The sequence below is a fragment of the Puma concolor genome, chromosome A1 (assembly GCF_028749965.1).
Source record: "Puma concolor isolate L17-30 chromosome A1, mPumCon1.1.hap2, whole genome shotgun sequence".
NCBI classification, from domain to species: domain Eukaryota; kingdom Metazoa; phylum Chordata; class Mammalia; order Carnivora; family Felidae; genus Puma; species Puma concolor.
In genome coordinates, this window is record NC_141667.1 from 63,357,807 (window position 1) to 63,384,465 (window position 26,659).

The following is a 26,659-nucleotide window of genomic DNA, read 5'->3' on the forward strand; positions in this document are numbered from 1 at the left end:
AATGCTGGAAGCTGTCATCTCGGCGGCCAGAGAAGCTGGAGTGTTGCTTCCTGCTGTCCTCTTGGCGGTAAATGCCATTTTCTCCGGCTCTTTTTAGATCAATGGAAGGACTGGGCTGGGGTGATGAGCGGGGAACATTCAGGGGGTGGCACAGTGCATATTGGGGACGCTGCCGGGATGGCTTAAAAATGGGCCTCTGCCCTTGTCACCAAGGGAAGGTGACCCCAGGGTTTTCAAGAGGCCTTTCCTGGCCAGGATCACCACTAGCCCGTCATGGACAAACATGTCCGGATGTTTTCCCCCAGACCCACAAGTAGATGTCTCTGGTGTCAGAGGACATCGGAAACCCTTCCTTGTCAAAGGAACGAAGGTGGCTGGAGGGACCAAGTGTTTAGTGAACACCTACTGAGTGCCAGGCACTGTCTGATGAATTTACCTCACCAATTCAAAACTCCTCACAGCAGTCCTGCAGGGCAGTAAGGACTCTCACCAGTTTTCTAGGCCTGGTTGGGGAGACCCAGAGAAATTAAGCATGGACCTTACTGTCATCACACAGCTATGAAATGACAAAACAGAATTTAAACCCAGATCTGTCTGCCTGCAAGCCTGTGTTCTTTTTCACTGCCTCTCAAACTGAGATTTAGAAAAAAAACTCTGGGAGAGCTGGAGGTGAGGGCTCACCTAGGAGTTGGGTCTGCTGCCTCCCACTGGGAAGGAAATGTTTAGTGATCATCTACTGTGTGCCAGGATTTGTGCCAGGCTCTCTCTGTGCTCTCATGGCCCCTCAGCAGCCCAAGACAGGGGTCTAAGATCACACACCATTCCAGATGAAAACTTGCAGCCCTGGGAAGTGACCTGACTGCCCAGGGACCCAAGGCAAATGAGCAGCAAAGCACAGGCTTGAACTCAGAGCCCAGGAGGGGTGTTCTAAGGCACTGATGCGGGAGGACCACAGAGCCACCACCAGAACTGCTCTTCTGTCCACCTGTCTCACCAAAGGACTCATGCAAGGCTGGGGGGTTGCAACATTTAATCAGAATAGAGTCCCGTCCTCCCTAACCATCCACAGCCACTCAGTACTCACCCCACACCCAAATCTCTGGCCCATGCGTTTAAAGTCCAGGCATTGCTTCCTTGATCAAACGCTGGAAAGACCCTCCCCTCTGACCTTGGCGGGGCTGGAGCAGCCTTTGGTCAACTGTGAGGCTGGGCCAGGACTGTTTCCTGCTCCCTCCTACGCCCGGGATGGGCTGCTGCAGAGGTCTCCTGGGCTCCTACTTCACAAGACTCCCTCTGCCCTGCCTTGTCCTTAGAGTCCCCAGGTCTGATTCCTGGCCAGAAGAAGAGGGGGCTCACTGGCCATAGGTGGCCCCCCTCACAAGCCGGCGGGTACTCATCCTTCCATAGAAGGAAGGGGGCATGGGGCCTCGTCCTGGCAGAAGGTTTTCTCACCAGTTACAGTGTGCCCATTTGAATCTGGTCTTGGCAGCTAGGAACCTCTGTGCCCACAGACTCAGCCATTTGGGGGAACAGCTGAAGTGATCCCCAGGAGGGGAACGGTGGGGGGCATCTTGGCCCTCGATGGAATATTCTGCAGCCATGAAACACAAGCACTGTGAATGCTCAAGAGCCATGGGGGGGGAGGGGGGGAGGAATGCTTTTTATGTAATGCTGAGTTAGAAAAGAGAAGGCAGGAAGCAAAACTGGCTGGGGGCTCTGATTGCAACGAACTTGGAAAAGGTGCTCAGTACTTCCGCACCGCTTATGGAAGAAAGCTGGGGCAGGAGGAAGGAACGCTGGTTTGGAGTCAGACATTGCTGGGTTTACGTCTCAACACTGCTTCTTGCAGCCAAGGGAAGTGTCTCCACTGCCTGGAGCTTTGTTTTTCACCTCAACAATTCTGCAGGTGAAGATTCATTTGGAGAATTAGCCACAACCCCAAATGGAGAACACCTGGCCCAGGCCACAGCACACAGCGAGGGCACAGCCAATGGTCCTTACGTGGATAAGGGCCGGGCAGGGCCGATGAAAAATGCCGTGGGAGTTAGGGTGTGAAGGCAGGGAGAAGGGAGGGATTTTTCTCATCCTTGCCAAACTTTCCATAATGTGGTTCGTGGTGTTTACTGCAGTAATTTAAGCGATAAACTTCAGTTTTTCCGTCGACCTCTCTGAACTAGGATGTTCTGCAGGGCCCCTGGGGTCCATCCACACTGACATTTTTTCTCTTTCTTGGAGAAGCCACTTTCCCCGAGCCAAGCTAAAAGCAGACGTTGGTGTACAATTTGGAGATTGATTATTGTTCTTTCACCTTAAGCATTTTCTATTTGCATAAATAACACATCCTCTTTAGACACTTTTTCAGTCTGGTCTTTTTGCCTCATGTCAGGGCGCTGACCTCTGAGGAGGTAGAAACTGTGTTTATCCCTCACTCCCCGAAGGAAGCTGGATCATTTAATCAAGCCTAAACGAGTCTGTAAACTCCGCTGGTCACTTGGCTAGATTTTGTGTTAACATATAGTTGGTTTTACAGGAAACTTCCCCTTCTGTGTCTCCCCAGCCAGCGTTCATTTCAGCCGCCAGGCCACTCTGACTGATTATCTATGTAAGGATTCCCAAGCTGTTTTGCAAAGAAACTCTCGGATTGAGAGACAAGGCTGGGAAAACAACAGCGATGGCAGGGGCGAGAAAAATAATCACATAACAGTGGCTTGTGGTCTTTGGTGCTCAGAAGGGCTTTAGATCTGTGGTCCTATTTAATGTTTCCTGGAGTGTTTGCCAGCTGTGGGGACCTTGGGGATAATTCGGCCTGTGGGTACTGGAGGAAGCTGCAACCCAGAGAAGCTGAGCGGCTCGCACAAGGCTACGGCATGCATGGGGATGCAGGCTCTGTGGTCCCTGAGCTGCCTCTCCTGACGGTTTACACCTGGTACTTCCCTTACTTAGCTCATTTTTGTCTTCCAAAAAGCTCTCCAGTGGGCCCTTGCTCTTATCCTTGTGGCTCTGGAGATGACCCACAGTCTGGCTCTGGGTTCACCCTCCTCACTGCCTTGGGGGCCCTTCCCTGGCAGGCCGTGCTGGCCTGCTCTGCCGAAAGCCCTGCGTGGCTCCCTTTCCTTCAGGTCTCCTTCAAGGCTATGGAGGAACTCCTATCAATCAAGGAAGTTTGGGCTGCAAACATGAGAAACCAAGCCAACCCGGCTTATAAGCAAAAGAGGGCTCTCCTTATCCTCCTTGGGTGGAAGTAACCGTGACATTGTCTCCTTTATCAGAGGTGGCCTGCCCAAACCCCTACTGAACTTCAACTTGGCAGGCCCCTCTCCCTCTTTGGGCCCATTTCCCCACCCGTAAAATGGGCTTCTCAGAGATGATTTCTGAGGTCTGCTCTAGCTCTAACGTAATAGAGACAACAGTTGGCATTTATCAGGTGCCTGGTAAGTGTCAGGCCTCTGCTGAGCATGGGGGAATCAAAGATGAAATGGAAAAGCCCCCGCCCTCCAGGATCCAGCACTGGTGTCTTCCTCTCCCTCCTTACCACCTCTCCGCCTCCCCTTTAAGTATCCATTATTTGTCTTATTTATTGCATATATTTTATACACCCAAGGCAAGTATATTGAATGTCTCATTAAAACCTCAAAACTCCAAATCTCTAGGACCAGAATCTGACCCCTTCTCACCACCTTTACAGGTCCTCCCCACCTCCCGATGTCAGCCATCATCATCTCTGCCTGGAATAATCCAGTAGCCTTTGTCCTCCCCAGCTTCCTTGCCCGCCCCCTCGAGCAGTCCCCTCTCCACACAACAGCCTAGCAGTCTCACCTCTCTGCTCTAAACCTCCAGTAATGTCCCTCTCCCTCGGAGTAAATTAGTTAAGGAAGAAACAAGCAGCAACCATGGGATCTCCTCCCCACCTGCCACCCCCTCGCGGCTCCAGCTCTGCTCTCATTTGCTTCCACCTCCCCTACTTGCTCACACCCTCCCAGCTGGCTTCCTTGCTGTTTCTCAGCCACGCCAGCACATTCCCACCTCGGGGTCTTTGCACTTGTCGTTACCCCTGCCTGGAGCGCTCTTCCTGCCTGGAACGAGATAGATACCCTCGTGGCTCACTCCCTTCGCCTCGACTCAGAAGTCACTCATCAAAGAGGCCCTCCGTGGAAGTGCTAATGCTTCGTTCTTCCCTGCTTCTTTGGCTACGTTTTTCTCTGTAATGCATCCCACCAGGTAGAGTAGGTTTTCCTTGTTGCCTAACTTTGCTTCACCCCCGCCCCCGGAATGCCCATTCCATCAGAGTGGGAGCCTCCTCCCCCTTGGTAACTGGTTGTATTCCCAGTGCCTAGCATATACGAGGTGCTCACTGAACATTTGTTAAATGAATGAATGATTTAAGTCCCTCAAGTTTTTTTTTTTCTTATGCAGGACCTTGGCTTCATTTCTTATACTTTCTTCTGTGGATCTGTGGCTTCTGTTTGGAGGGGGGCCTCCAGCTTCCCAGCATGGCTGTCTACCTCCGTGACTGGGGCACCCCTCCCCACAGGCTTGGGGAGAGGAGCCACAGCTTGCCTGCCTCATCATCGCCTCTCCCTCTTCATTTTCCCCAGTCCTCACTCCCACTAGGCTCAGCATTAATGAAAGCCCAGCAACGTGCCCAGAGCACAGTGAACCCTGTGGGTGGGTGTGGGACGACTAGTCCCTGCAGTGGATTCTCGCTCCCCGGAAGGCTGTTCTTCTCCCACGTCTACAGACCATTGTGTGCTAGGGGTTGCCTGCAATTTATAAGCACTTGCCATGAAAATTGTACTCAGCTGCTGTTGTGAATGAGCAGCAGAGACTCGTGCAGTAATTACCCACCCCACCATCTCCCAGGCTTCCAGAGTCTCGCAGGAACTGCCCCTGGGATGGAGGACAGGTGGGAGGGATGAAGCTCCCACCTCAATACTAAGCCACCTGGGTCTGTGGCCAGCAACCAGCTCCTTTGAAAAGAGACCTTCCCAAGATTCTCCAGGTCCTCTGGGCAAAATTCCCTTAAAGATGAATCTTGAAAGGTGCATGTTCTAGAAAAGCTAACCTTGTTTATAAAGAATGCCTTCATTTTCTGTGGGTAAATGGGAGGGGAAGTCACAGCATCCTGGCTTGGGTTTCCTTTGGAACCTCAGTATTCTGATCATGTTATCACACTGTGCCAGGCAGTATTCTAGGAACTTCATCCTCATGACCTTGTAGCAGCTGTGTGGGTCAAACAATGTTCCCATTTTACAGGCAAGGAAACAGGCTAAAGAAGTGACAAGATCTAGTGCATGTCACACAGCCAGGAAGTGCTTAGAGAGCTGGGATTCCAGGCTGCACTCTATATTGCCTTTTATTCTATTGTCAGGGGAATGACCCCAAGCCTACCTTCTTTCTATTGCCTTTTCTGCCTTGCTTTTGAACCAAATTTGCACAGAGAAAATCAGCCAGACCCCCACTACTCCCCTAAGAACCCAAGGCCCCAGTTGCCTTTGGAAGGACTCTACAGCCCAAAAGTGGCCCTTGGAGGAAGCTTCTAGATTTGGAGATTTGATAGGGACAGAGAAGTCACCTGACCCCAGCCTGGTTGTTGTGACAAATTCATTGGTGTTGGCCCTACTGGGAATGAAACAGCTCTGAAAAGGTTTTCACTACACACACACACACACACACACACACACACACTAAGCCTCGGTTTGCTCATCTGTGGAGTGGGTATTGTGTGTGATAGTCATAGGTAGGCTGGCAGTAGCTGGAACCTTCCCAAAGTTTATCAATTACCAGTCTAATGAAGATAGACTTTAAAATGGCAATGATTATTAAAAGTCGAATTGGGGCCGTGAAAGTTCTGAGAGGCCCTAACCCTGCTGCCTGTCTCTTCCCGCAGACCCGAGCCCGCCGGCACGCCTCCTGGCCACCCGCCCATGCTGTGGCCCAGGGCCGGAACGGCGCCCGGTCCTAGGCGAAGCGCCCCGCTTCCACGCACAGGCCAAGGGCAAGAACGTGCGACTAGATGGCCACTCGCGGCGGGCCACCCGGCGTAACAGCTTCTGCAACGGCGTCACGTTCACGCAGCGGCCCATCCGACTGTACGAGCAGGTGCGGCTGCGCCTGGTGGCAGTGCGCCCGGGTTGGAGCGGTGCACTGCGCTTTGGCTTCACGGCGCACGACCCGTCGCTCATGAGCGCCCAGGACATCCCCAAGTACGCCTGCCCCGACCTTGTCACGCGACCTGGCTACTGGGCCAAGGCGCTGCCCGAGAACCTGGCGCTGCGTGACACCGTGCTGGCCTACTGGGCAGACCGTCACGGCCGCGTGTTCTACAGCGTCAACGACGGCGAGCCGGTGCTCTTCCACTGTGGCGTGGCCGTGGGCGGCCCGCTCTGGGCGCTCATCGACGTCTATGGCATCACGGATGAGGTGCAGCTCCTCGGTAGGTCACGGTCTGGACCAAGCAGTAATTCTGTGTGCATGGATGTGTATTTCTTTCATACTCACAAACACGAAGGGCTTACTTTGCCAAGCCTTGTTCTAAGCAGTTGCCGCATTTTCACTCTTATTTATTTTTTTATTTTTTTTACCACAACCCACCATCCTCATTTTACAGATGGGAAAACTGAGGCACAGAGAGGTTAAATAACTTGAGTTGCAAAGCCAGGACTGGAACCCACACGGGTTGGGTCCAGAGTCCATGTCCTGGCCCAGGTTCATTCAGACCCCTTCATCAGGTACTTGCGCATTTACTCATTTTTTTTTACCCATTCCTTTGCTAATTCCTTCTCTCCCTGTTCATTTGCTCACTCAGTCATTCACTCACTTATGCATGTGTTTGCTCGCTCACTCATGCATTCAGTCATTAGCACATCCACTTACTCAGCAATCAAATTTATGGCCCAGTCCTCGCACATCTACAGTGTCCACTGCCAGGGGCTCAAGGTCCACCGGGGAGGCAGGCAGACAAGACAGGCTAGGCCTGACTCTAACAGAGGAGGCAGCCACTAATGCTGAAATCTGGTGGTGAGAATTCCTGGGCGTAGAAACCCTTACCTTGAAACTTTTTTTTTTCTTTTAAAATGATTTAAAAGTCCCATAATGTCAAAGTAACCATTTTAAAGTGCACAATTCAGTGGCATTCAGTTGGTAACCATCACCTCTAGTTCCAAAACATTTTCATCACCCCAAAGGAGACCCATATCCTCATTCTCCCCTACCTCCAGCCCCTGGAGACCACTGACCTGCTATTTGTGACCTTAGCTCTTGAACTCACAGGTTACATGTGAGCCAGCCCAGCCTGGATTTCTGGGGCAGTAAAGGGAGATCAGTTTGCTCAGAGAATCTGGACGTAGCCCTATGTGTCATTTACTTGCAGGGAATACACAGATCTCAAGTTTGAGTTTTGAGAGACTTATACACCTGCCCATAACCCAAGAAAGTTCCCCTCTTTTGGAAGCAGCCTGTGTTCTGATTTTTTTACCACAGATTAGTTGCACTTATTCTGGAACTTCATATAAATGGAATCATACAGTATATATGCATTTCTACCTGGCTTCTTCATCAAAGCACAGTATTTTTGAGAATCATCTATGTTGTTGCCATGTAAATCAGTAGTTTGTTCCTTTTTAAGTGCTGAGTAGTATTCTGTGGTATAGATGTACCCTGGTTGGTATATCTGAATGTCTGGGCTGTTTCTGGGTTTTCTGCCTTACACCTTGAAGGAACGAACACTCCAGCCCGGGCTCCTTGGCCACCACTGCCACCCATACCACCACTGGGCAAGGAGGGAAAATGCATGCATCCCGGCTGTGCCCTCCTTCCAAAGAAGGAGGAAGGCAGCAGAACTTCTGAGGATAGGGTTGAGGGGTGCCTGGGTGGCTCAGTTGGTTGTGTCCGACCATTGATTTCAGCTCAGGTCATGATCTCATGGTTCATGAGATGAAGCCCCACATCGGGCTCTGCTGATAGCAAGGAGTCTGCTTGGGATTCTCTCTCTCTCTGCTCTTCACCTGCTTGTGTGTGCGTGAGCGCTCTCTCTCTCAAAATAAATAAATAACCTTAAAGGGAAAAAAAAAAAAAAAAAAGAGGAGAGGGTTGGGAGTCACACAGACCTCTGTTTTATACCTGGCTCTCAACTTGCCAGCTGTGTGGGCTTGGCCAAGTGACTGAACCTCTATGTACCTCAGTTTCATCCATAAAATGGGTTCATGGTAGCACCACCTCATGGCATTGTTGGCAGGGTGACACGATATATGAAAGGGATACAGCACAGTGCCTGGCACATAGAAGATACTTAAGAAATAACATCTAAGAAATCAGAATCTCTGCCCATTTGCATGTAGGAGGAAGCACATGTCTGAATTTCATGCTTAGGCAGACCAGACTACGAATAGCTAACCACCCTGTAAGCTGGGACCTTACTTGGGCATTTTAACCATATTCCCCCACACTCTTTTCCATGGAAGGTTCTGCATTTCACCTCCAGGAGACGTAGATTTCTAAAGCCTCCTAGATCTGTAACTCTTTTTTGGAGTTTTTTATTCCTACAGAGCAGAGAAACAATCACTCCTCATTCACCTGCTCCCTCACATAGCCCATGTGTTGAGGTAACAGCCAAGAAATCGCAGCATAACCAATGCAAATGGCTTGGGGTTTTTTGAAAATACAAACTGGAAGCAGCCTTTGGTGACTTAGTGAATCTGAATAAACCTGTGAGGAGTCATGGACTCTTTCCCCATTCGCCTAGCAAACTTTTATTGAGCCCCTCCAATGCCTCAACCCCCATGGAGGAAAAGGAGAGAGCCCCCCTGGAACACTGGTACAACGTGGCAGACGTGAGTCAGTTTCCTTATCTTCAGGTAGGGCCTGAGATGTGCTGGCTGATAGGAAGCACCTGTAGTACAGGTGCCCCAGGACCAGGTTCACAAGTGAGATTCAAAGGAATTCCATCTCTGAGTGATAGGAGTCCAGGTGGATTTCATGTCTTTATACCTCTATGAGTTACCTTTAAAAATACATATATACGTGTGTGAAGAGCTTATGGTGCTTTTACAATCAGAAAGGGAAATAAAGTTCTTTTTCTTTCGGAAGGTTATAGGAGATAATGGGGAAGTTTCTGGCATGTGATCAAGGCTGAATGTTTCCTTCCCAGGGGAAGAGCACATTGACATTGGGTACATCTGGGTAAAGGGATTATGGGTGATTTCCACCCCCCCCCCCCCACCAAAGTTACCAATGACTCATGATCAGAAAAAAAAAGTTATAATGAAAATAAGCTAAGCTTTCATGATTTTTTTATGGCTTGAGCTCAGGCAACAGGTACCCTACTGTTGCCAGCATGAGGAAAGGTAACATGAGAACCACAGAAATTCCACCATAAAGGGGATCTCCCTCTCCCAATTCTTGGGCGAACTGGGCTTTCTAATGGTGGTGTCTAAGGTAACAAGTAGATAAACACAAGGGAGCCAGTGTTTGTGTAATCCAGAACTCTCTGATTTCCTTTTCCTCACAAGGAATAAGGAGGTGACATAGTTCCTTTAGAGACTGTCAGCTGTAAAACTCCAGAATAGAGATCCCCTCCCCCCTCCCTCACAAGATTGAAAACGAACAAATGAAAGTGTCATTAAGGTTGTCAAATTGAGCAAATAAAAATACAGGACACCTCATTACATTTGAATTTCAGAACAATAATTTTTTAGTGCAAGTATGTCCCATGCAATATTTGGGACATACTTAAAAAAGAATGTTTTTCTGAAATTTGAATGTCCCTGGGCATCCTGTATTTTATCTGGCAGCCCTCATCTGAGAAGCATCCTCCCGGTCTTGTGAGGTAGGGGGACCCTTTATTTGCCCTGGAACTTGACCTAAAGTGAAGTGTGAGAAATAAAAACCTTCATAGGCTTCACATAGTTCTCTTACTTGATGGAATTATGTTCCTAGCCCAGCTTCTTCCTGCAAGGATGGGGGGGGTGGGGGGTGGGGAGGGTCCAACTGCAGCAGAGAAAGCTACATCTATGTGACCAGACCCTGGTGTGCCTACTCTCTTGACATTCTCTTTCCTCAAGACAGGGTGATTTAGTCCTTTTAGATAAAGAATTCAGGACTCAGAGAAGGGAAGTGACTTGCCTAAAACAACCAAGCTTGTGAGTGGCAGAGCCAGGATTAGAACCCAGGTGCATCCATCTCTTTGGTTCAGGGGTTCTCAGCTGTGGCTGCACATGGTGATCACCAGGGGCACGCTGAAAACCCCACCTATCAGCGTGCACCAGACCAATTCAATCAGAACCTGTGGGAGTGGCCCCAGGCATCTAGATTTCTTAAGGCTCTGGTTGTGATCACAAGAGTCCCCTTTGCACTGGTGCCTATCCCTCTTCCCGGCTAGGTGCCAAGCTAAGTTCTTCAGACGTGCCAGTTCAAGGCATGGTGTCATCACTGGACCACGAAAGCCCCTTCTCTTGTTTCTTTTCTGCTTCATGCCCAGCTGCCATTCTATACTCCCGTTCACCCCATCCCCTGCCCAGACAGGCACCACTCTGGTGTTCAGTATAAGCCCTTGGATGTATCTTTAAAAAACACGTATAGTTTCATATGTATATATGGATGGGACTGTACTAAGAATCTTACTCTTTTTTTTTTCCACTTGCCCCATTTTCAGATTTATCTGTGCTGCTGTGTATCTGGTCCCTTGTTCCCTAGCAGCTTCCACACTGATGGACTAGGTGCCACCAGCTACCCCCATCCCTCCCCACCCCCAAGCAAACTACACTGCAGTGCCTTCTCCCACAGGGCTGCATTGTGGCCCTAGGGTTTACCAAAATTCCCTGGGGGGCAGACCAGGATGGCCTTGCTAGATCTGGAGCAGTCCCATCCTGAGAACCTGTGATTTCTCTCCTCCTCCGAGCCAAAGAGAAGGGGCTGAGCCCAGGCAAATGACTTTCTGTTGAATTTAGTAGTTCTTAGACCCATGAGAGGAAGGTTTGGCCAGGTTTCCCCCTCCCTCCCCTGGCTCCTCTGAGAAGCTCTTTCCTGGAGCTCTGGAATTAGGCCCCATGCTGTCCTGAGGCAGCTCTGTCCCTCTTTTAGACACCTCAGTAGTGGTCACTGTCACAGCCCCTTTGTCCTTCCTCTGCCCAGTGGTGGAAGGCTGTGGCAGACCAAATAAGCAACATCAGTCTAAAGCCATGGCACTGAAGGCTGTGTTGTCAGAAATCTTAGTTGTAAGTGGCAAAAACCAGTTCAATCTTGCTTAAGGAAAACAAGAGGTCTCATGACTGAAAATGCAGGGGAACACCTGCCTGTAAGCCTGGCTTGATGCAGGAACCCAATGAACAGCACCTGAAATACTGGCCTGCCTTTATTTCTTACCCTCCTATCATCTTTGTTAGCATCATTCTCAGCTGAGCTCTCCTTTGGGGACCGGAGGGGGGTGGGCAGGACACCAGCAGCTTCAGTACCATGTCCCATCATATTAATAAATCCAGCAGGAGAGCTGCTCTCCCAAAGGTCTAGCTAAAGTTCAAGGTTTAGACTCCTTGCTCTCCATGGCCAGAAGGATGGGATAGAGTGGCCAAGTTAAGGCCTCCTTCTCAAGGTAATCTGTGGAAGTGGGAGGTGGGTGTGAGGCAGTTCCCTCAGAAGAAAAGCTGGGTGCTGGAACCAGAAACAACAGCTCTGTATAGGCCTTGTAGGGGAGTAATTTACCCTTGAAAGCCTTGAGCCCCGTCTGCCAGCTTTACCTGGGTGTTATCTTCCAGTCCTCATAAGAACACTATGAGGCAGGAAGTAGCATCACCCCCCATTTGCAGATCAGCATGGATGGATAATTTGGCCAATGTCACCTAACAGTTGGTGGTACTAGAGTTGGTGTTTATGGTTTATTAGTGTTATGAACAAAGTGTTTGACAAGGACTTGCATTTATGGATCCAGATGCAGGGCCTAGAGATCAACTGTACCACTCCATGCTTCAAGTGAGGAAACTGAGGCCTAGAGAGAGGCAGGGACTTGCCTAAGGTCACCCAGCTGATAAGTGGTAATGATAGGGAAGGGGGTTGGGCTCAAGACCCTGGGAGTTGCCTCAGCACGGGACCTGTGAGCACCCCACATCATGCAGGGGGGACTGGCTGCAGGTGGCTACATCCAGAGCCTCACTGGGGAAGAGCACGAAGTAATTGGTTTTTACAGTTAATATTTTCTTTCCAAACAGTCCAGGCCAGCACCCACCTCCCTGCCCCAATAGTAAGGCATTTGCCTGGCAAGGTGGCCTGAAGGATTGTCCTTTCCGAGTCTGGGGTGAGATCTTCAGTCTGTGGCCACTGGCATATCCTATTAGGGACTCCTGAAAGTCTACTCTGTGCCAGGCACAGTGCCAAGCACACTGTTATACCACAGATCTACCATTAACTTTCCCCACAGGCCTATGAGACAGGGGTGAGGGTCCTTACATTGCAGATGGAAACTGAGGTCACATCCAGGACTGGCCAGGGTCCAACAGGTCTGTCTCTCTGGTTCAGTCTTCTTTGCTTGGAAAAGCATGAGTTCAGTGGCCCACACACCTGGCATTCACACCCTTTTTTGTTAAACCCCAACACCCCTGCCTTGCTGCCTGCCCTCCTGTGGCCAAGACTCAAAGAGCTCTGCTCCTGTATCCTCCTGCCTGTTTGGGGACACTGCTCCTATCATTTGTCCCTTTCTCCAGCCTCACTTTCTCTCTCGCCATAGGATTATTCCCATGAGCACACAAAAGAGGTCCAGTAGTTTCCATTAAAAACAAAACAAAACAAAAAAACGCCCTTGACACTCTCTTCCACCAGCTACTTTCTCATTTCTCTGCTCTTCAGAGCAAAATTTTCTTTAAAATATCTATATGCCACCCTCTCCACTTCCCTCTTCAGCTCATCCCAGTGATCTGTATTTAATTTTAAAAGTTTAGTGTGAAATTTAAAATGCAAATAGAGGTCCACTTTCTTTAATGTACAAAGTAGGAGTAGAACCAGTAGTAAAGTATACATTTGTTTACACCATTTACATATATATATATATGCTCAGATATAATATAGTTTTCCACATTAACTTTACTATTCAAACAATAGAAAGTGGGTAGCAATTTAGGAAGTATGAAAGGGATAAACCTCAGAAAGACTTTTCTACCATGTTTATTCTACGCTGTGTATGGCTGTGTGCTCACTTCTCCACTGCACAGAATTCAGCTGTGTATAAAACTGAACCCAATCAGAAGCTGAAGGAGACAAGAAATGATGGGTCGATAGCCTGATGCACTGTCATACAATTCAGACGATGGTACAGCTACCAGCTTGTAATTTTTAGGCACTGCAAACAAGGCTTTCTCTTGAAGTTGAACCAAAACCAACTTGGGTTCTGCAGGCTCTAATAGGTACAGGAAAAAAATCGATGCTGAGGAGGTTCAAAATTTGGTCTCTACCAGTTACCAATGCAGTCAGCAATCACCCAATCTGGCAGGACTCCATCTTGATGACCAGTATCTCTGTCAGCATTTTAGTCCTTCAATGTCATCTTCTGGGTTAAGTTCACCACCAGACACTTTGAAGAAGGTTGCTCCCAACTGTAACAGTGGCAAGTGGGGTGGCTGGTGCTCAGGTACCACCTCGCAACGATTTTATCCAATTCCTCCCTCATGCACTGAAATCTGGCTGCTGCCAAGCTGTCCTCACCATTTCACCACACTTGAGCCTGCAAGCTCTCTGACGGCTCCACGCTGCCAGATCCACAGCTCAGCCCCGTCCTCTTTCCCGGCCTTTCACTTTCAGCACAGGTGATCTCTCCCAGCCTCTCTCACCTGCTTGTGCCTCCTGGCTTCACAAGCCCCCCGTTTTACTCCTGCCTCCCTGGCTGCTCCTCCTTGGCTTCCTTTCTGGCTCCTTCCTTGCTTGTCTCCATATGCTGAGAGCCCCAGGGTTCTATCATCAGCTTTCTTCTCTATCATGTAATACAACATGCATGTAGAAAAGTGTACAAAACGTCTGTGGAGTTTAACAAACCATCCTAAAGCAAGACCATTTCTCCACCTACCCTCTTTCTCCAATGATCCGAGCCCATCACTGGGGCCTTGAATCCCGTCTTTAGGCTGCTGGTGCCCAGGTCCATATTCCCAGCCCTGACGCCTCCCCTGAAGTCCGGACTTCCTTCTGCCTACTCACATCTCCTCCTGGCATCCAAAAGGCATCCCACACTGAACACATTCAGGCAGCCATCCCCACTGTCAGTGAAGGGCACCACCCACTCGGCTGATTGGTCCAAAACCTCATGAGTCATCCTTGATTCCTCTTTTCCTTGCCCTGCATCCATTCTGTCAGCATGTGCTGGCTCTTCTGCCTCTAGTGCATGTCCTGAATCAGTCCTTTGGAGACAGTGAAGTGACTGATGGATGGTTCCTTCTGTCTCCAACTCTTCTAGCCTTCCTTCGTTTTCGTCTTCACACAAAGATGGGGTTTCTCTTGGGACATAAATTCTGCTTTACATCCAGCCCCAGACATATTTGAGCCCAGAGAGCTAGAGAAAGAAAAGAAAGGCAAGAACCCAGCTTTCTCCCAGGTCCAGGGAGAGTGGGAGGTTGGGGAGCCAATCCGAGTCACCCCAGTCTCCCTGTGCCTGGCCTGGGACTGCTGCTCCGTAGATGTTTGGGGAAGGGGCAGAACGGTTGGACTCTTCCCCTCGGGGGTCACATTAGGCCCCCTGGGGACTGCAACTCCAAGAGCCACTTGTCCTGAGGCTGAGTCCACGTGCTGGCAGCTCAAAGAGCTAAACAAGAACAGCTGAACTTTGGAAGCAGTACTGCTAGTGGTCATGGGGTCTGGTTTTGGAGTCACGTAGCCTGAGATGGAATCTCATTATTGGGATCACCCCTGGCTGTGTGACCTTGACTAATTCACTCCACCTCTCAGAGCCTCCCACTGTGAAAAGTGCCCGTCTTACAGAGCTGTGTGGGATAATGGGGAGGATTGATGAGGATAATGCATGGAGTTGCATCTGGTAGATTGTGTCTCAAAAAAATGGCTGTGTATATTTTCATCAGACCCAGAGAGCGGGTCACAGGTTAGAAATCTTGATAAGCTCCCTTGGTGGCCTTTAGATACTGTGGCATTTCTGCCTGTCACCAGCTGGTTCTCCACAGAGAATCTCTTGAGAGATGGATTGTCAAGTGTCAGGCCTAGGCCAGCACTGTGCTATCTTGGGACTGTCTCACTCAGAGACGCCTGGTGGGGACAAAGCTCCTTGCATACAGTGAGGAGACCCAACCTTCTCTGAAGGGCTGCTGTGTGCCAGGTACCAGGCTGAATGCTGTCACGTATGTTGTCACCCCAGCCTCACAGACTAAGCTTTCACCTCAGAGATGCTGTTCCTTCACACAATCTATTCCTTCTGTCTGCAATGGCTACACCCCACTTCCTAGGCCTTCAGGCCTTCACTCCATCATCACCGTCAGGGAGGCCTGTTCTGACCCTTTCTCAGGCCTCACTTCTGATCAAGTCTCCCTTGTACACAGTCTCAAAGAACCCCAGTTCTGTCATTCCCCAGTTGCATGACGTGGGGTAGCTCACTCTGCATCTCAGAGTCTGCGTTTCCCCCACTGAAACATACCCATTTTACAGAGCCATGGAGGACAGTGGCTCTTAGTAGCATTCATCACAGTTTGTACTTACACGGTTTCGTGCCTAAAGTCTGTCTCTCCCACTGGACTAGCAGCTCCACCGGCACAGGAGCCATGCCTGCTTCTTCACTGCTCTTCACTCAGTGCCCAGCACAGCATCTGGCACATGGCAAGTACTCTATACATTTTGATCAAAAAATGCTGAAGACATAATGATAATAATTAACATGTTTTGAGCACTTACTTTGTGCCATGTTCTGTGCTACACCCTTTATTTAAAAAAAATTTTTTTAATGTTTATTCATTTTTTTGAGACACAGACTGAGGGTACAAGCAGGAGAGAGGCAGAGAGAGAATGAAACACAGAGTCCAAAGCAGGCTCCAGGCTCTGAGCTGGCAGCACAGAGCCCAACCCAGGGCTCGAACCCACAAACTGTGAGATCATGACCTGAGCCCAAGTCGGCTGCTTAACCGACTGAGCCACCCAGGCGCCCCTGTGCTACACTCCTTATAAAAGCATCTGCTTTAATCTCTGTAACAACAGAGACCAGGATTAATCCATTTTAAGCTGAAGAAGCTGAGGCTCTGAGAGGTTAAGTGACTTACCTCAAGTCACATAGCCAGGAAAGGCTGAAGCCAGGACTTGAACCATCTCCACAGGCCATGCTCTTAATCAGACTACTGCACTGAAGGATGGGCTCCTATGTGGAGCTGTCAGGGGCAAGGAGGAGGAGCACTGGAGTGGAGGACGAAGCAAACATTGGCAAGGACACAGGCCCAGGGCCTGCCACAGCCAATGCCTTTAGGCTTAGCCTAGCAGGATGGGTGGGGCAGAGTCCTGGGAAAGCGTATCACATCCCACACCCAGAGGCTCTGCCAGAAGTTGACGTCTACACCAGAAACATCCACTATCTAAAATACCTTTTCAAAAAAATACTTTAGATTTTCACATATGCCTTTGTTTTACTGATTACAAAACCAATACATGTTCATTAGAGAAAAATGAAAAATCTACAAACTTTATAAAAAGCAAATTTCCATCCAGAGATAACCAGCATCAGATTGTTATGTATATCCTTTCTGTACTTTTTCTATGCACCCTATACATACATTTCCCACACAGTTAGAATCAAATAATATATTCACTTTTAGATCTTCTTTTGTTCACTTAATGTTATATAATGGGTGTTTTGCCACATTAATAATTGAAAACAATTTTTTAAAATACAGGTTTTCTGGTGATAAAACTTTGTGGTATACATATTTATCGTAGAAGTATTAGTTAACACACCAGTAGGCTACACAAACAGGTCTATGAACCATGGTCTGAACTTGGATGGCTAGTTTATAAAACCTGTAGATTTTTACAGGTGGGGTAGGGAGTAACATAACAGATTCTCACTAGGGGCTATGGCATGCTTTTTGAAAAATCATCTTCATTATTATGACTTAATTTTATATTTGGAAAACTAAAGAGAAAGAAATCCTTTTTTCCATGATACAAACTACAGAATGGTAACATTTAACAAATCTTAGCCAGAGGGGGCTGGTTAGAGAAGTTTGAAAAACACTTTTTCTTGCTTTACCTATTATGGTTAATGAGAATATTTTTATCACTAAAACAAGAACTTCACAATACTTTAATGACTGTTTCTTTCTTCTCCTGATTTGTTATTCAGAGTGGTCATCCGTGTCTTTCAGAGACCTCATTCATTCATTTATTCATCCAATAAACAGTGAAAGTTCTTTGCCCAGCAATCTGCTAAGCCCTGACAACGTGTTGGTGAACAGACAGGCAAGGGCTCCCATTCTAGTTGGGGAGACAATCAACAAGTATTTTACCAAAGTATAAAGACCTGTATTACCTAAACGAAACACTACTTTTGTTCCTTTTACTTAACTATGTAATATGTAGTATCGTGAACATTTTTCCCTATCACTAAAAATTATTCAAAAATATTTTCAGGACTTTGACTTAAAACTCTTAAGTTTTCTGTCCTATAAAATGAGGCCATCTCTTACACATTCCATGTTTGTGCACCACCTAGGCATTGGGCTCCGTGCTGACTTCTTTCAGAGTCAGCATGTGCTGAAGAGCCAGGGTTCTTGTTGTGGCTTTGCCACAGTTGCTGTGTGACCCTTGGTCACATTCCTTAACCCCTCTGTGCCTCACCTCCCTTCTTTGCTAGATGGCTGGTAATAACGGAACATACCTCACAGTATGAGGACTGAGATAACACGTGAAAGGAGCTTAAAGTAGCACCTGTCACAAATGGCCACAAATAAAGAGCAAAAGCATTCACTTTTTCTTGGAGCTTATGTTCCAGTTGGGGAGGCCGACAATACAGGGGTTTCAGATTTTCCAAAATGTGAAAACCTCTGGAATGCGGCAAGGAAGGGGGGAGGAATAAAAAAGAGCGAAGAAGGGAGGGAGAAAAAAGGGAGGAGGAAAGAAGGGGAAAACGGAGGAAGGGCTGTATCTGCCCATCCCAAAGTCAAAAGGGTTATGCTTAATCAGATTCCGTGCACCTGTGGGTCTTAAGTCAGTACACACGTGAACTAGAAAAGTGAGGGGCTGTGCGGGGAGGGGAGGGGGGAGGGGACCGAGGCCTGTGGGCGGCGGGGAGGGGGGGGGGAGACTCCCCGCTGACGGCCCGCACCCTCACCGCCCCCCTTCCGCCCCGGCGCAGAGAGCGCGTTCGCCGACACGCTGACGCCCGCGCGCCTCAGCCAGGCCCGCTTCAGCGCCTGCCTGCCGCCCAGCAGCCACGACGCCGCCAACTTCGACAACAACGAGCTCGAGAACAACCAAGTGGTGGCCAAGCTGGGCCACCTGGCGCTGGGCCGCGCCCCGGGCCCACCGCCCGCCGACGCCTCGGCCGCCGCCATCCCGTGCGGGCCCCGCGAGCGCCCGCGGCCCGCGTCGTCGCCGGCGCTGCTCGAGGCTGACCTGCGCTTCCACGCGACGCGCGGACCCGACGTGAGCCTGTCCGCCGACCGCAAAGTGGCCTGCGCCCCGCGGCCCGACGGCGGCCGCACGCTCGTCTTCTCCGAGCGCCCGCTGCGACCCGGCGAGAGCCTCTTCGTGGAGGTGGGCCGCCCGGGGCTGGCGGCGCCCGGCGCGGTAGCCTTCGGCATCACGTCGTGCGACCCGGGCGGGCTCCGGCCCGCCGAGCTGCCGGCCGACCCCGACGCGCTGCTCGACCGAAAGGAGTACTGGGTCGTGGCGCGCGCCGGGCCCGTACCGAACGGCGGCGACGCGCTCAGCTTCACGCTGCGGCCCGGCGGCGACGTGCTCCTGGGCGTCAACGGGCGCCCGCGCGGCCGCCTGCTGTGCGTCGACACCACGCAGGCGCTCTGGGCCTTCTTCGCCGTGCGCGGCGGCGCCGCGGGCCAGCTGCGCCTCCTCGGTGAGTTTCCCGACCGACCGCGCGTGCGCGGGGTTTCCCCCGGGAGCCCGAGGGGACCGCTGGGCAGCTCTAGCCACCGCAGGGGCCCAGACTGGAGCGTGCATTAGCGCCCTCCTGCCTCCAGCTAGTCTCTTGATTCAGTAGGGCGGCCCTGAAATGCGGTTCTGACAGTGCGCCAGGGATGTCCATGTGGCTGCCCTCTCCCCCTCCCCCCCCCCGCGCCCCAGCCCCCACTCTGCCCCCACCGACCTAAGTTCCCGCTGGGGTCAGGGCCTGGAAGGCTTTATGCAGTCGGTAAATGACGGGTACAATTTTTCTTTCTGTTGTTCTATTATATCACTTGTCTTTTACCTACGTAATGCATATTAAGTGTAGGAGAAAAAGTGAATACAACTATACTTAAAAGGGGATATAAGAATAACGCTGCCCACAGAAAATGGAACGGAGGCTTGAGCCATCTTATTTTAAAACGATTCTTGCCTTCATTCATGCCACAAATGGACACCGAGCACCCACCAGCTGTGGGCCAGGCCCTGGGCTCCAGGATGGGGCATGGCAGAGGACAGGACAAAGGCCATGCATAGGAGGAGCTTAGAGACACAGCTGAATGGACAGCTGCACTGTGTGATGTATGCCACCGCTGAGGGGCTTTTCTCCCACTTGGTGAAACAGGGGTGGTGGCCAGGGAAGGTTCCCAGAGAGCACAGCTCCGTTTTCATGATTCAAGAAGTAGGTCCAAAGGGTAACAGAAACGGTGAACATTTCATGTTATCTCGTTCAGTTTTACACTCCTGATGCTTCTATGAAACCAATATCATTATCCCATCTCCAGATAAGAAAATTGAAGCACAAAGAGATTAATTGACTCCCCCAGGCACATAGTTGGTCAGCCATGAAGATGTTGGGCAAATTACAGACCCTCTCTGAGCCTCGATTTCCTTCTGTGTAGGGAGGGAGTAGTTACCTGCATCCTGGCATTGTCATGAGGATGAAATGATGAGGTGCATCTAATGCTTTCAGCAGGTGCCTGCCAGCTACAGCATGTTTAATAAGTTGTATTAGCAATGACTGCTGTTTGCAGGAAGAGGAAGAACGAGGAAACAGTGGTCATCATTTGTTGGTTTAAGGGATGACCATAGTCATCATTTACCCTGAGATGAGTTTGCCTAAGTTCCCACTGGGGCTTTGGCAAGAACTAAGCCTAGAGTCAGTCTTTCTTGCCCTCCTCCCCAGCACCTCCAGAGGAACCAGGATGAGCCCCTGAGTGGTCAGGAAGAGAAGGTAGAATGGAGGCAACTGCTTTTGGAGGCCAGGGATTTGCCCTCCTGATTTCTACCTGACAGCGGCCCCAGCACTGCATTATCTGTCCATTCATCCTCAATTAGGGTAAGGGAAGGAACATCTGTCTCACCTAAAAAATAACCCATTATTATCTGAAGAATAGCTATTGCATTCAATAGCTGTGAATGCAAGGAAGAAAACTCATTTGTGTCAAACACTACTAGGCAGAAATCTTGTAGTTGCAAGTGACAAAACCCCACTCAATGTGCCCTGTACCAGAAGGGAAATGTATGGTTACACATACCTCAAAAGTCTGGGAATGTATTGGATGGATTCAGCAACAGCCGGATGTAGGTGTTGAAAGCATGTAATCGGGATCCCATCCCAAAGCTCACTTTCCTCTCTTGGCTTCACTCTCAGGCAGGCTCTACAGTGCCAGGCTTACCTCCCAATGGGTGTGCGCCTTCCTTCCCAACACCTGTAGTGTTTTAGTGAAGGCCTCTTTGACCTTAGTTGGGTTAGGTAGCCTTAACCATCATTGAGATGCAGGGGTGGAAGATCTTATTGGCCTGGCCTGAATCATGTGAGTGAGGGTGAAGTAAGTGCTTCAAAACAAAATCCTGGTACTGTTTCTGAAATAGACAGGAATGGAGGCTGGGCAGGCAAAGAACAGATGTCCACCACACATGTATGATTCCATTAGTCCTTAGCAGAACCCTGGGAGGTAACTCTTATCCCCCCACTAGACAGATGGGGAAGGTAAGGTGCAAGAGTGAGGAGCCAGGGACTAGCAGAACAGGGCTCACCCCCCCACACACACACTGCCCCTGATGGAGTCTCTTTGGTCTCAGGCACCCTGCAGTCCAGCCCTTCGACCACGTCTCCATCAGGGTCCCTCAGCGGCTCCCAGGATGATAGTGATTCTGATATGGCCTTCAGTGTCAACCAGTCCTCCTCAGCATCTGAGTCATCCCTGGGTAAGGAGGTATAAGCCCTAGAGGGGGTAGGGGCTGGCAGCCGGCCCGGCTCCTTCAGCTGGGCCAGAGCCTTCTTGAGGCTAAGCAAGGATGGCCACCTTTCCCCCTCCTCTTCCCTGCATCCTCTCCTGTCTCAGCTGTACATTCACCTGGAGGGAGGAGAAATCGAGCTCTGGTATCCCAAAGGCTAATGATGGGACTTGCTTCCTGGGGGAAGGAAGGAATGGGAACAAAGCCCAGAAGAAAAACCCCAAATTGGTATCTCACAAAATTGTTTCCCCACAAGTTCGGCCATATAAGCGCTGCCTTCCTGGGGTTACCCCAGCAGATCCCACCTGAAAACCACATTACTGAGGTCTGTCTTGTTCTCCCTTTCTACAGTGACGGCACCCAGCTCCCCGCTGAGCCCCCCAGTGTCTCCCGTGTTCTCCCCACCAGAGCCGGCAGGCAGCAAGAATGGCGAATGCACAGTGTGCTTTGACGGTGAAGTGGACACAGTCATCTACACGTGTGGACATATGTGCCTATGCCACAGCTGCGGCCTGCGGCTCAAGAGGCAGGCCCGGGCCTGCTGTCCCATCTGCCGGAGGCCCATCAAGGATGTCATTAAGATCTACAGGCCGTAGCCTGGCCTGCCAGTGGGCCTTGGCCAGAGCAAGGTCACCTTTCTGAAGGCCCCTGGGCCAGGCAACCACCATGGCCGCCAAGGAATCCAAGGGCAGTGGCCATCCCGTCTGCCACTCTCCAATAGTGGGCAAGGCGTGACAGTCATGGAGATGAGGCCCTGGGGGTCTGAGCCCAGGCAAGGGCTGCTTCTGGCTCAAAAGTGCTTTGCCCCCAAAAAGGCCGTCCCAAGAGCAAGCTCAGGAACTGCCTAGCAGACCACCCTGTCCCTCGGTGACCTCTCAGCTGGGAAGCAGCATTCTCTGTGCAATGCTTTTTGCTGGGGTTGGGCTGAGTGTGTGTGAGAGAGGGTGAGGGGAGGGAGTGGACAGAGAAGAGAGGGAATGTGTGAGAGAATGAGTGAGAGAGAACGCGTAGGTATTTATCCAGGGATCCTGGCTCTAGGAGGTTATTTAACACTAAGGAATGTGCAATCCAGAGCCCAGACGGTAGCGTGACTAGAAATTGTTCACTTTCTGGGGCTGTCACGTCAGCTGGTTTTGAATGTATGAAGCCTGCACCTAAACAGAACTCCCTTGGATGGTATAGAAAAGGGACACTCAGATTTTCTAAAGGAAGGCAAAAATAGCTCATTGTTTACAGCTCCAAAGCAGCAACGCCTTGGGGGGGAAGGTGGGTGGAGAACATAAAAGAACAATTTGCTTTTTTAGTTTCTTCCTCAGTCCTGGAGGGGAGTTTTGATGGGTGCTACGGCCCACTGAGAGCTCTGGGTGGTGTCATCCCCAGAAGCCTTTTCACCCTCTTCACCCCCTTCACCCCGTACAGCCTAATAATAAGCACAGTGCACCTTGACTTGGTCCCTAGATGCTTTTCACCTGGTCCACCCCTTGCTGTCACCAAGGAGAAGACAAGCAGCAGGTTCTCTTTGCCTGGGGGAGGGAAAGAATCCTGGAGGCAGAGGACTCACCTGGAATTGGAAAGGCCACTCCATCTCCCAGACAGCTCTCCACATTTCCTGCTGTGACTCCCCGGGCCTGGCATTCACCAGCAGCTGTTGGCATCACCAGGGCAACCTGCTGGTGAAGTGGGAGGAGGAAAAGACTTGCAACCAGTTCTGACTCTCAGCTTCTCTTTTGCTGCTGATTACTAAGATGTTAATTGACCATTAAGATGTTAACTAATAGCTTAGATATTGAAATGCTGACATCGAGACTCTTCCCCCTTCCCAGGACTCTTTGCAGGCATTTCCCCTGTCCCCCACCCTCCTCACCCTGCCTAGGCCCATCTCTGCAGACTCCCAGACCATCTCTGGGCTGATGGGCCGGCCCGGGGCCTCTCTTCCCTTTTTGTCCCCAGTTCTGGGCCCAACCTCTGCCCGGTCTTGTGCTGTATCTTTCAGGAAGCCCCTGGGCGTCTCTGATTCTCAGTTACCGATCCGTCCAAGGTGAAGCCCAGTACCTGCCCACTGCAGAACCTCTGGGAGGCCCAGTATAACATGTAAAAAGTCCAAGACACCCTGCAAAGAATGGGTATCATTTTTAATCACAATTCCTAATCTGTTCATCTGCTGAACAGATGATGGCTGGGAAAGAACATCCAGAGAGTTTTTGCATTCATATGACACATGTTTGCTGGGGCTCTGGGGACCCAGAGCCCACCCCAGTTGGGCCCTTGTCAAATCAAATCCTATAAGCCCAGGTGGTCTTCGTGATGCTCTAGGTCTTGGGCCCCCTGCTTCTCTGCCCGGAAGTGGTCATAGTGTTCTGACCTGATCTCAAACTTCAGAACGCCCACTCTTACTCCTGCAAGAACCCCTAATTGGTTATTTTCCCCCTAGTGAGTCTGGGAAACATGCCCACATTTTACTTTTGTGATGAAAGTTTTGGGGGAGCTACTGGAACCCCAGAGTTTGCCAGTATAAGAGCTGGGGAGGCTAGGCAGCACTCAATGCCCAGCTGAATTTGGCCTGCAGGAGCCTTCCATTTCCCCCATGGGTGATGTGGGCACAGGCCATGTGGGAGAGGACTCATGACCTCCCCTATGGGACTGGTTCTCCAGGCAGCAGTGCCCCTGACTGGATTGAGCCATTCACAAGCTCTGGTGGTCTCAGAAGCTAGCAGGAGGCAGCTTGTCTTTCCTGCCACTTGCCTTTCCTGACTATCTCCCCTGGGTTCCAGCCAGGGTCGTGTACAGCCACCGTCAGGAAACCAGTGACCGAGGGCCTGGACCTGAGGTGGAGCAGGCCATGCTCCTGGTGACCTGTTACCTGGAACAAAAGGAGAGCTAGTGGCCTGTTTAACTTGCTCTGCAGCTGCTATAAATAGACTCCCTGTTTCCAAGAGGAATTAAGGGGGTGTTTATCTTCTAAAAACCAGACATTTCCTGATGCTCTAAACTGTTTTATTCAGTGCTATAAAGGAACTAGCTGCTCACATGGCCCTCACATGGCAGAAGAAAGAGGGAAGGGAACCCCACTTTTTTCTTTCACATCATTATGTGCCTTGGCATTGGGCTAGCAAGGCATCTTCACGCGTTAATTCTGTGAGGCAGGTCTTGTTACCCCATTGAGGCGTATGGAAAACACCACTGATTATAAAATACACCATTTTATGTACTGCTAAGGGGAAAAAAAAGGCTGCCAATTCTAACTGCAAGATGTCACAGCTATACAATTCATTCTAATCAGAGACTTGAAATGTGGAAAAACTGTGCGACTTAGGACTGATGAAACGCAGGGTTGTGCCCACCTGATGGGTAAGGGAGCCAAGGCCCCATGAATGAAGTGACTTAGGATCAAACTCACTAGGTGGCGGGGCTGGGACTCAAACATAGGAGTATCTGGTGCTGACTCCCACACTCTCCACTGCCTGGCCCCAGCCCCCCCAAAGCTTGAGACTGCCTTGAGTTTTCTTTTTTGCAACTTCTCTGGGCAGTTCCTGGGGAGAGCCCGGGCACCCGCACCTGTATGGAGAGTTTCAGCTCTAGGCTGTGGTCCCTCTGCCACCCATACTCTGGAAGGACATGTGTCCTTCCTTTCAGGCTCATCTTCCCACTGCCCACCTTTTCCTGGCAGAGCTGAGCTCCGTGAGGTCCCGAGTCCAACCTGAAGGCCTCCTTTTGTTACACAGGAGCGCACACATGAGGCAGCTTGGGGGAGCAAACGAGCGCCTTGTTCCGCCACCTTCCTGGGCCTCAGCACCACCACCCCCTCAAGCAGGGATTCCAGGGGTAAGAAGGGGGAGACCAGAAGACACTCCTTTGTTGTGGTCTTGTGCCTATTTTGAGCCATCAGAGAAGCTGGGCCATTTCCAAGTCAAAACAACCTCCTTTTTCTAGTCCATTCCCAGAACTGGGAGTCTTCTGAGATTTAGCCTCACAGGGCAGCTGCTCCCCTAAGTGCAGCAACACTTTGCTCAACACCCACTCATCAGCATGGCCTCTTCTGGACGCAGTGTTGGGAACTGGGACTAAAGACAAAGCCTGCAGGAAGCAGATTGTCCAGAGCAGGAGATGGACAGGTGTGTAAACTTTTATTTGATCCCTCTGGTGTTGGGGCCTATACTAGCACGTAGTAGGTACTCATTAAAGGTTACTGAAGGAATCAGAAATCAAGTTATGAATGCTCAGGGGGTTGGTAAAACATCACACTCACACACACACACACACACACAGTCATTCAACAAACATCTGCTGAGCGCCTACCAGGTGTGGGGTGCTGGGAATGAAGAGCTGAGAGGATAGCCCTAGCTCTACCGTCAGAAGGAGAGGCATTAACAGGATAAGACGACACTGGGGACAGAATCCTTTGGGGTTTCTTGGCCATTCTGTTGCCTTCGGGGATTTATCCTGGTGAGTGCCCACGACTGCTCTCCTGACCCAGAACCTCCTGCATGCTTCCAGAAGCCTCCTCCGCATTAGAAATGCCAGGCACCTTGCAGTCAGTGAGCTGCCACCAAAATGGCCTTGGGCAGAACCCTTAAAGTTTCCACTGCTTGATGATTACCTTCAAGTCCCGCCAGGGGGACATGTGGGGAGAGGCCTACCTGCTCCTTTCAGGCGGGACCGGATGCTGGAATCAATCCCCGAGTCCCCAGACAACCCCGTCAGTTCCAGTTGAGAATGGGCTTGCACAAAATCTTGGAGAATGAGAGGCAATAACCTCCCCCTGCTCGATCCCATCTCTGCCCCAGTTTTGGCAGAGGGACGCCCGCTCAGGAACACGTGGCCTCCTGGCATTTCTCAGTATTTAACTGTGTGTCTTTTCCAAGCCCTAATGAAATGACTTGTACAACAATCTGTCTGTGCCTTATGAAAGTGTCTGTGCACTTTTTATCCTTTTTAAAAGCAACGTTAAAAAGTGGGCAAGGGACTAGCATACATGGTAGTGTTCTAGAAATATGTGCTAATCACTTAAACCCTTCTGCATTATGTTTTTGATGTAGGAGTGATAAAGTGTACGTCTCTCATCCCAATCCCCCACTACCTGTGTACAGACCTTTTTAAAAATGTCTCTTATTCTTATTTTTCTGATTCAATACTGTGACTTCTCCAATACAATCTAATCTTTGGGAATCTGTAATAAAGGTTTTAAAACGTGGGGGTGTGGTTGGGGAAGGGTTTGCACTGGTCCCGTGTGTTGTGCTTTGCCTGTTGTGTGTTTTGGTTTTTGTCTATTTTTATCTGTTTTATATTAACATAATTTTTCTGTTTAAAAAACAAATACAACATTGGCTTGTTAAAAAAGAAA

General features: G+C 50.2%; 1 protein-coding gene and 1 long non-coding RNA gene across 3 annotated transcripts in view; one reads left to right on the forward strand and one right to left on the reverse strand.

Moving 5' to 3' along the window:
- Positions 1-26,659, forward strand: part of NEURL1B (neuralized E3 ubiquitin protein ligase 1B) — a 38,810-nt gene extending 12,151 nt beyond the window's left edge. For both annotated transcript variants that reach the window (XM_086716441.1, XM_086716511.1), the window contains 4 exons: positions 5,888-6,433; positions 18,311-19,030; positions 21,163-21,288; positions 21,670-26,659. In XM_086716441.1, coding sequence (XP_086572567.1) covers positions 5,888-6,433; positions 18,311-19,030; positions 21,163-21,288; positions 21,670-21,914 — 1,637 coding nt within the window. In that variant the 3' untranslated portion in view covers positions 21,915-26,659. The remainder of the gene's footprint in view (positions 1-5,887; positions 6,434-18,310; positions 19,031-21,162; positions 21,289-21,669) is intronic.
- Positions 10,042-16,707, reverse strand: LOC147584196 (uncharacterized). Its single transcript, XR_015254634.1, has 2 exons — positions 16,227-16,707; positions 10,042-15,798 (listed from the first exon to the last, which is right to left on the reverse strand). It is a non-coding gene; the product is annotated as an uncharacterized LOC147584196 (long non-coding RNA).